General features: G+C 42.8%; 1 protein-coding gene across 1 annotated transcript; it reads right to left on the minus strand.

Moving 5' to 3' along the window:
- Window position 1: 1 nt before the first annotated feature.
- Window positions 2–6761, minus strand: hbn (aristaless related homeobox homeobrain). Its single transcript, XM_020946691.2, has 5 exons — window positions 6323–6761; window positions 4028–4343; window positions 3731–3860; window positions 1003–1090; window positions 2–829 (listed from the first exon to the last, which is right to left on the minus strand). Exons 1-5 carry the CDS (start codon window positions 6477–6479, stop codon window positions 255–257), a joined length of 1266 nt encoding a protein of 421 aa, XP_020802350.1. The 5' UTR covers window positions 6480–6761; the 3' UTR covers window positions 2–254.
- Window positions 6762–10655: the final 3894 nt, after the last annotated feature.

Here is a 10655-nt window from a genome sequence, read left to right on the forward strand (position 1 = left end):
ATTTGTCTTTTCATTTTGTTTATTTCTTGCCATGCTTTTCCTTAATGATTATTACTACCTTTATGTCAGCTAATATGGCTAATTACACGCGAAGATCTCTTACAGATAGACAATTCGTTTGGTTTTTACGACTACGTTAACTTTGGCCATAGACAAAGCTCTCAGATATCTTACAATGCGTGGGCTATATAGATAACTACTTCTATATATCTACATATACATATATGTACATAACGAGTCCTTCTTGGGTCTGTTCAGTCCTCGCCCTTGGTTACCACGGAGACGGGCGTGGAGGCGTTACTACTGGCTCCCGCCGCACTGCTGGGCGACTGGGCCGCCGTCGAGGTGAGCATCAGTCCGCCCGAGATCAGGGTGGTACCGCCCCCACCGCCCGATGGGGGCGTGACATGGGGCGGCGTGGGATGAGGCACTAGCTTGGGACTCTCGCGCGGACTGCTGTTGCTGCAGGGCGGGCTCACCTGGCTCAAGCCGGCGGAGAGGCCGGCGTGGAGCGATAGGTTCTGCGGATATCCGGCCGTGGGCACAGCCGCAGCAGCCGCCGCTGCTGCAGCAGCTGCTCCCGCACCAAAGATCCCGTTCAGGTTGCTCAGGCCCATGTACTGGGAGAGCAGGGTGTGGAAGTTGGGCAACTTGTAGTGGGGCGCCATCAGTTGCTGGGGCAGCAGACCGGCGGCGGCGGCTGCAGCGGGATTGAAGTGCTGATGCAGGGCAAAGTGCGGGGGCCAGAACTCGGTGGGCAGGGCGCCCGGATGGCCGGGCAGGCCCGGATGACCTGGCAGGGGAATGCCCAGCGGAAATTCAGGCAGTCCTGGAATCGAAAAGGCAAAAGGGTGGTTCGGTTAGTCCAACTTCCAGAGGGTGCTGACAAGCGACATAATTCCTAATTATGTTGCACACGTAATTTGGCAATTTGCGGGCAAATCAAATGCGTATCGCTGGGCGGCAGGATTATTACTGCATTGGCGGGGGTGGTTAACTCACCTTGATCGGGCAGGAGGTAGCCGGCCTTGTCCTGATTCATAAACTTCTCACGTTTGCGCCATTTGGCCCGACGGTTTTGGAACCACACCTGCAAGAGCACAGAAAGAAGGAGATATTGAGTTGGAGTTGAGCGTATGCAAATGCAAATACCCCTTAATTTGGGGTATATCAGACTAAAGCTAAGGGAAATCAAGAAAGTATTAAAGTTTAATGAAATGTTTGCTTCTGTACTTGATACAGTTGATACTAACTAAACACCATTTCTATAAATGTATATTATACCTCTTAAATGTATTCTTCTAATAACTGAAGTCAGTGTACGAGGTATCCCTTAGCGCGACCCTTTATCCTCCTTTACCATCCATTGACTTGCCAAGCGTCTTGTAATTGCTTTGACTTTGACCAAAACCCGAACAATTTGGCAATCTATCAATCTGTGAGTTCGAAAAGTTGAATCCCCTTGGTCCTTCGGTGGCTCCTTGTGCTATCCAAAGCCTCGAATGTCTGAGCCAAAGGACACACAGGACCGGAAGGAGGGAGGAGCAGGAGGAGAGGCCAAATACAATGGCATCCAATCGGAAGTGCTCTACTCTGATTTGCAACGCTCTCCGGCTGTCTCCCTCTGTGCTCGGTCCGCCAGTGAAAGGGTGTCTTATGCATTTTTCGACACTTTCTTGGGGGTTGACCAACCTCCCTCGATCTCCACCCCCCACACCTGCCACATAAAATAGGCGTTGGCTGCACACACATTTCGCCCGGGGGCACTCGGGTGGGGAAAATTTCCATCCGAGACTCTTGCATTTGATGGGAAAATTAATTGTTTGTAAATTGAAATCACTTGACAACTGACAGTACACACGGTGATGAGTTTTGAGACAAAAGAGGAGTCTCCGCAATTATAGACACCCTGTATTTAGACGAGGACACCCTACTCCAAAGCCCGGAATTTGCAACAATGTGTGCAGCTGAGCGAGTAGTAAATTAGCAACGATTTCCTTGCTATAATTGCTGCCAATTATCGTCCTGTGTCCTCTGTGTGTGTCTGCTGGGAAAACGCCAACCCACCCAACGCACTCCTTCCCCATTCCTCTAGTGTGTGTGGTTGTGTGTGCGATTTTGTGGGCTTTTTAATTGTCAGTTGGCAGCAATTATAATGCGAGCAACTTAAACCACTGTGCCCGAGCAGCCAGGCAGTAAAAGTTGAATTGCGGATGTCCGTTCAGCATTTATCACACATGTGCGATCAAAAACGAAAGAAGATTTTGTCACAGAAGGGGATATTTCTATTCAAAATATAACTATTCAAGGCATTCATAGAAGGCTTTAATACCTATTAAAAAAATCATCACTTAATTCATGCATTTTATAAGATTATTTTAATTCACTTAGACCCAAGGTTTTCAGAATTGTAATATATTTTAAAAGGTAAATATTCACCAACATATTCGTTTATTTTTTCATCAATTTAAAGCATTTGTCTTTAACTTTAAGTCCCAAAAAGTTTAGTATATGTATATCTAAAATGCATTTCCCAGAATGGCTTTAAAATGAACAAATCATTTGAAAGTAAAAATACCCAACAAGTCTTTCATTATATGTTAACAACATCAATTCCCCCCACAAAAAAAAGTATTGGAATTAACCCGTGAGTTAAATCGTTGGCTACTCCTTTTTTCAGATTTCCACACACAACAAGCATGCAAATCCCAAAATAATTGCCCTCTCATCAACCCCAAAACAAGCTTGGATTAAGCTGCAGATACTTTGTATCTATCAGCTTGTTCAGACAGAGCGGGCAACTCTAAATCTGATACTATTCAAGTACCCGAAATGCTCTGCATATGCGAATCAATGACCAATTACAGTTAATCTGCTCACAGATACGAGAAAAAAACAAGCGAGGACGCGAAAAAGGATGCGCACGGGGCGGATGGTGAATGGCGACCGTGAAACGGACAATTTGTATGCGAAGCCCGTAATCCCTCTGTGAGCCAGCAAGAGTGCTTAGGTCAAGTTGTTTTACATTCTCTTCACTTTTGTTTTTTCTGCGACTGCGATACTTTTCCCCTGTCATCAGTCTCGAAATTGAGCGAATCGCTCAATCAAAAGTGAAGTGTTTGAAAGCGTTTTCAACTGAAATCGAATTGTAAGGGAGGGGAGGCAAAAGGACACCCTAATTACATGTGTAGTCAGTCGGGTGTGCTTAGCCGCGTGTCCTGCAGCAGGCAGGCAGGCACCCAAAGCCACTTTAATTGTTTACCCAAAACTAGAGTTAATAAAAATACCGACACCATGTGAGCGCGGCCAATTTAATCATTTGGAAAATCACAATATCTAATGTCCTTGGACCAACCCCTAAAAAGGGATGCGAAGCGACAACCCTCCGACTAGATCTAAGCGTGTTTGTACACAAACTGGGGGCTTAAGTGTTTTAAAGACAATTTACAAATTGGTCTCGCTGATTGTTCCAAGGGTTAATCTAGTCATTCAAGTTCCCAGGTTCACAGTTTCAGTATTGAGTTTGAAAAAGTGATTGTTATATTTGAAAGCAGTTAACAGAACCTCAATAAGTATCAGCATTTAGATCTATATAGAAAGGAATTTCATTCTATATAGACCTCCTTAAAATACTTGCAGTTAAGACATTAATAAAAGGTATTTCGACTCCCTACTAAAGCCTAACTTAACTCGTAAATAATTACTTGAATTAAATTGCAATTTCAATTACCTGCACGCGTGCTTCGCTCAAATCCAGACGCATAGCCAGATCCTCCCTTGTGAAAACATCCGGATACTGCGTCTTCTCGAAGGCCCGCTCCAGCTGATGCAATTGAAATGTTGTGAATGTTGTGCGGGATCTGTGGAAAATCAAGGCAACGAAAGGCGGCTCTTTAGATGGTTGTTACGAGTTGTAGCAGAAGCCCTTTGTTGGTATGCTTTTTATTAGCCCGACAATGGGTAATTCGATTTGATCTGCTAAGCGGATTTGAATTGTCGCTGCTGTAGCTGTAGCAATTTCACTCACCTACGGACTTTCCGGGGCCGCTCCATATCGCTGAGATCGTGGCCATTATTCAAGCTGGAGGATAGGTCGTCATCATTATCCACATCCAAGCCACCGTCCGTGTTCGTGGGGGAATCCTCGCGCTTGGCCTGGACCTGCAAATGCTGGTGTTGCTGCTGCTGCTGTTGCTGATGTTGCTGGTTTTGCTGGTGTTGCTGCTGCTGCTGCTGCTGATGCTGCAGGTGACTGCTCCCATTGCTGTTGCTGCCGTGCAGGTGGTGAATATGATGCGAATGGGCGTGGTGGGGATGCGTAATCAACACTTCGCTGGGTGTATCTACAAACAGAGGGAGACGATGAACGATTGCCAAAAGTTAAACAATTTCAAATTGAACTCAAGAGCGAGAATGCGCCAAACAAAAAGTTTCGCGTTTGACTTTGAAAAGCGAAAGCCAAAGCGGCAGCTGCAGAAATTGAAATTCATTCAATTGTAACTGAAGTAGTTATATCCTGGATTTTAACCCCCTTTTTTTAAGCGCAGAGTCTCGAAAAAATCAAATCCTTGAAGAGCTCGAAAGCTACGCAAATTGATTTGGCAATCAATAACAAATAAATAAATATAAAGCCAGAAAAAGTTTGCCCCTGACTCCCTTTTCAAGGCCTATAAATATCCTTTCTCACGGCGAATAGGTATATAGTTTTTAAGAGGCGAAACCGTTTCTTGCGAGCATGTAATCAAACCTTAATGAACCTCAAATTAATCAGACTCACAATGGCACCAGGACACATACACATCCCCGCGCAGCAGGACGCAGGACCGTTCTGGATGTATCCTTATCGTATTTCGAAACATTTATGCGGCCCGTTGTGGCGAAAAGGTAATTTCCATCGAGCATCAAATTACGAGGCTCGCAGGATGCAGTGTCCTGCGGTGCGCACGCCGCTCGTTGTCGCCAAATTGCAGGCCGAGCCAATGGGTGCCGTGATTCCTGAATCCTGTCAGGCAATTTTAGAGCCTGCTCCCCTCCTCTCTCTCCTTTCCTGGCTCTCCCAAAGAACTTCAATCTAATTACGGGTCTAATGACGCAATTGCTTTTCGCCCCCCTCTCGTTCTCTCACTCGCCGTGATATATCCGGCCAGATATGTTTTGATACACAGTGTTTTTTTTTTCTTTTGCCGATCCTTGGGCGAACCTTGGGCATCCTGCAGCTTGGCCACGCCCCCAAACAACAGTTCCGACATGCCAAAACCCTCCCATTGTCATGATACGAGTATGGTGCTGCTCCTCTTCATTCTGGGTAGAGTTCGAGGTCGATGTTTGCCTGAAAGTTTTTTCCCAAAGCCCACACTAACGACGACAAAATGTCCTTTCCAGGCAATTTGCATATAGGATATGGAAAAGTATGTGATATGGGTGGCCCATGGCCATGTCATTCTGTCTATATTCATGTCCCTGGGTGTTGGGATAAATCTTTTTGATGTGGTCAGCAAGGGAGAGCGAGTAATGGAAGCTTGATTATGGAGCATTAGTTTGAGTTCGAAAATGTCATACCCAAGAAACTTAGATAATTTCATTTTATTTAGAAGGTTAAAGTGGGAAGTAAAGCTATTTATAGCATCTTAATAGATACTTTAGATTATTATTATTATTGGTATAATTACTGCAGATTATATAAATATTTGATTTAGGTAAGTTTCTTTTCAATGTTTTAGAATTATAAACTCTATTTATATGATCTTTAATCTTTATAATCCAATGTTTGTTTAATATATGGGATTAAATTTATCTTATGATTAAGTTTTATGATTTGTATTAACTTTTGTTAAATTAATCAAATTCCTTTACTTCTTAATAATTAGCTATATAATCTAAAACATTAATGGGGACTAAGATTTAAAACTTCAGAAGCAGACAACACAAAATCATAATTAAAAACCTGTTGAAAATAAATTGAAAATAAACTTCAGCCTGTCACTAATCACAAAAAAGCTTTGAAAACCTAAAGAGCTACTAAGTGCCCATCTCTGAAAATACATAAATGTTTGTTTATTGATTTGAAATTTCAAATATACCATAAATATAAGGTAGGAAAAAGCATTAAATTAATTTTTGCTTAAACCAAATTGAATACCAACGGTTAGAAGCTTCCGAATTAATTATAAATCCATGTTTTCGCAACAAATTATCACCCAAGGACCTTAGTATCTCCTACCTCAGATCGCCGACGGCAAACTGATATGTCAAATACTTTCCCCAAGACTTCCGGTATTTCTAACTCCATTAGTTTAAATAACAAACAATTTAGTTAACTCACCACTACGCTTGATCTGGTGCTGATTGCCAAGGATCTGATCGATGCTGTAGACGGCGCGGGGGCGCGAAACAGGACTCTCCTGGACGGGGGCGGGGCGCATGGCTGGCGGCATGATGGGATGGTGTTGGTGATGCTGCGAGGCTGTCGTGGTCATCATAGCTCCACCGGGAGAGCTGACGAACTAACCGACTTGGGCTTGGTTACACTTGTTTGTTTTTGTTGACTTCCGCGGTCGTTGGTTTGGGGAGTCCCGTTTTATTTGGTTGTTTATTATTATTATTGTCACTAACTGGGGAGCACACACCAAAGGTGACTTAATTATTGATTAACTATTTGAATTCGATTTGGATTGCGATTTCACAGCCGCTGCGACGAACTGAGTGGTGTACTCGACTGAGTGTGTAGCGCTCGGGACGATCAACAACCACCGACTGAGCCCGATTCCTGCGGAACGTGGCATTAAATACGGCCCTGGGTCGTTTCTGGTGTGCAAGTGAAATGGGCGAGGCTCTCGCTCGCGTTTCCCAATGTCCTGCCCAGCCAGCCGTCTCGCTTGCTCCTGCTCCTGCTCCTGCTCTCGCTCTCTTCAGGGGTGGATGTGGAATCCCCCTGTATCACTGTATCACCGTATCTCGGTATATGTATATTCCCTCAATGGGCTAGTGTGCGTGTGGCAGGTAGCTGTTGTTTAGGGGTGTTTGCCCCTCCCTCTCGCTCTCTCACCGGCCGCCTCTCCCTCTCTCTCCCTGTGCCTCACCCCTAACTACTACTATCTCGTTTGTTCGTTGTAACTAACATAGTTTGCTGATTAATGTTATTTATTTCACAAATTTGCTTGTTAAAAAGTATCTTAGTATCTCACGGATCTCCCTCCCTGCCACTCAGCCACTCTCCTTCTATATCTCTCTCTCCCTGGCCTTGCCTCGTCCACAAATCACAGAACAGGTTGTACAACTCGTCGGATTGCCTACCTGAAACCTGAATTATGTCGGCCATTTGCCAGGAGCTCGTTTATTAGTTCCGCTTCCATTTCGGCGCAGATTTGCAGGGAGGATCCGCGAGATCTAGTCAGAATGAGCCCGCGGTTTCATTGAACCCTTCAAACGATCAATGAATCCCTTTACTTAGCAAGGAGTTGTCGCAGGATCGAGACCTAAATTCATTGATTAAACTGATCTCATCTTGCCGGATCTGCGCCATTCTGAATTGGGTTTAAGTAGGGAGAGTAAACAGGTACAGTTTGGAAATTACTTTGGTCAGGAAAAATATGAAAAAAAACGGATCTTTTTTAAATTGAGATCCTTAAAAAATCAGATGGTTAATCTTTTGAATCAATCCACCTAGAACCAAATACACTTTATCGGAATTATAAATATAAACAAATATAATTAAATAAAGAAGAATGTAAAGGTAAATTTGCTGCATTTTAATATCTAAATTTAGGCCATTTCTTTAGAGATCTTTTAGATTTACTAAAAAATATACAACTGAAATAGTAGAAAACGTTTTCCTAAACCTAATTAATAATAACAAATACATTACTTTATAAAGGAAAACTCATCGTAAGGCACATTCTTAGGGAATACAAATTTAAATATAATTAATACATATAATAATAATAAATTATATTCTATATAGTTTGTATTTTAAAATAACATTATTAACATATTATGTATATTAAATCAAGCGCTAGATTTAAATGCATATTAATATTACATAAGACCAGCAAAGAAGTATAATAGTGACACTCATTTATAATTTACAAGTATTAATGATATGATTTAAAAGAATAATAATAGTTTACATGTTTATAATTTATTAGTAGTATAAACAAAGAGATTTTCTCTATACACACTTCAATACTTTTTGGTACAATTAAAAATACTTAAAGTATCCCAACCTTGGTTAAATCTTTCTTACCAAAACCTTGGATTTGTATTGATCAGCAGCTTAGAACGTATTCGCTTTTCGCAAGGTTGCATAATATAATAAGAGCTAAAATGGCCAAGATTGCTCACCGAAAAACCTTTTTCGAACATCTCAGAGAGTGAGATGAGCCGAAACGCCGCTTACAATGATAACAAAACGCAGCCAGGGATTTATCTTCTCTAATTTGTTGAAACTTACACAATTCCTTTGTGCCCCGAACCCAAACAAAGCCAAAGATCGCGGCACCTTCCCAACCAAGAAAAGCGAGGAAAGCGAACACGTAATTTCCGCAGAACTGCGAACAAGTAAATGGTACAAAGCCGCGTTGACCGGACTCATTAATGTGCCAGATGCATGACGCCACAGGAGACAGGAGACAGGAGACAGCGTTCCAGGACTCAGGCCTGCCTGTGAGCAGGATAAAAACGCACGGCTCAGCTTAGCTGCTAGTCCAGCCAGGGCGCTTAATCATATTTTCATAGGATGCATTCCCTATGCAGATTTCATTCAGAAATCCGATTGCATGTTCGTTTAATTTAGAGCTGCGGAGGGCATCTCGGACTTAGAAGTGCCTACCTGCCACGTTCACGTAATCTCCGATCTAATGTGGACTGTGCCGCTCGTTGAAAATTTATGCAGCATCATCAGCGCACTTAGACATAATCGTGGCTCATTAGGATTGCTAAACAGCCGAAGGAAAAATAAGGCCTTGTTGGGGGTAGCTGCCTAGATAATTGCCGATCCTCGTTCCCCGAATCAGCCCAGAACGGGCCCTAATTTATCCCAGGGCCAAGTGATTGACCCACTTAATGGTTACGACATATCAAGATATTAAAAAAAATAAAGCAACGCCCTGAAATCAAGAATTGGTTCTTAAATATGATTAGAAAAGATAACACAATCTGTGGTAATTACCAAAAAATATATGTTAATCACATGGTTAGGTAAGCTACACATCAAAATCCAGTTCGTGGTATATTATTATTTAATTTTTAAAAGCCTTAGCTTACCCTTAGCTTGGTCTCGTTGTGATCCTTACTCTTGTGTGTTCTTCAAATTTGGTCTTACTCAAAGAACTATTTTATTTAAGTAATTTTACGATTTGAGGACCAATTTCCCGATTAACCCATTGTCTCTCCTACAAGCCTCCTTTGCAGGCTCTCTTCAACACTTTGAACTCATTAAATTGGAGGAGCTATGCCCTCTGCCCCTTCTATTGACACCGAAAGCCATTTAGGCCAAGTGTGAAATGACAAATTGAATCAAAGTCAAACTCAAACTCAAACTCATTGAAGGCTACACTTCATTGTAATTTCTAAATTAGCACATCAATTGAGGCCGAAAGGGGAGTGTGGTTTGAGGAGAGTTCCCCCGGATAGAGATACCCACCTAAATGTCTCTCAAAAGTCTCTTCGGCCGGTGCTCTCTCAGGACATGCGCAGAGGAGCTGAAAGCCCATTGGATGGTCCTGTGTGTCTCTATGTGTGAGTGCCAACGAGTTCCAACGAGGTCATTATCGTGTTACCCCCACCAAAGCCACCCAGAGACATCCTCCACCTCCCCATCCGGCTACTCCTCCATCGCAGCAGCTGCGTGTAAACACATTGTGGCAATTCTCTCTGGTGCCATGACTGTGTTCACCTTTTAATAAGGTTAACTGCGACGACGACAACAACCCACAAACACCCACTTTGCACAATGGCTGTGAGTGTGTGTGGGTGTGTGTTTGGGTAGAGTGGGTGTAGTGGTTATAGTGGGGTGTCGGGAAAAGCTCGGGGGGATGCTGCTAGATGCTGTTGGCAACATTTTTCTTAACCATTAAATCTAATATATCAAAGTAATAAAACGAATTTCGCCCGTTGTGCGGGTGGAAACTGTAAGGTGGGGTAAGTACCGAGCTCCTGTGCCTGTGTGTGTGTGTGTGTATCTGTGTGCATTCGTTCTTACCCTCCACGTAATCCAACTAAAAAGTTTTCGTCTACTTACAGTCTGCCTGCCATTGTCTACCGGATATTCTTCCCTTTCCCTCGGGGGTCTCTTCCTAAAATGGGGTATGGCAAGGGGGTTTATAGCTGAACTGATAGCTTTTCTTTTGGTGCTGGGATATTTAATTTTGACTTTTAACTTACTGACAGAGAGAGAGAGAGAGGGGAGGGAGGGAAATAAAGGTTAGGAAATTGGCGAATACCTGCCACTGACAACACAGCCTTGAAGCCTTGCGAGGAGGCTGAGAAACGATTGACTTTGGCAATTATTTATGGTCTAAAATCGGAGAGATCTTAATAGACAATTAAACAATATTTTCAAGTTAATCTAGGATTTATAGTTTTAAGCAATCATGTTCTTAACATACTTAATATTTTTCGTTTAAGGCTTTCAATTTACCTCGAACCTAGACCATTGA

Source organism: Drosophila serrata, unplaced genomic scaffold (genome assembly GCF_035046125.1).
Source record: "Drosophila serrata isolate PLE 108 unplaced genomic scaffold, ASM3504612v1 contig_184, whole genome shotgun sequence".
Classification (NCBI taxonomy): domain Eukaryota; kingdom Metazoa; phylum Arthropoda; class Insecta; order Diptera; family Drosophilidae; genus Drosophila; species Drosophila serrata.

What these genes read in the sequence shown, in the direction of transcription:
- hbn (XM_020946691.2), bottom strand. Translation starts at nt 6,479, where the DNA reads ATGATGACCACGACAGCCTCGCAGCATCACCAACACCATCCCATCATG. An exon ending in TGAGCGAAGCACGCGTGCAG is followed by an intron (nt 1,091 to 3,730) that starts GTAATTGAAATT and finishes GTGCTCTTGCAG; the next exon opens with GTGTGGTTCCAAAACCGTCG. An exon ending in CTACCTCCTGCCCGATCAAG is followed by an intron (nt 830 to 1,002) that starts GTGAGTTAACCA and finishes TTTCGATTCCAG; the next exon opens with GACTGCCTGAATTTCCGCTG.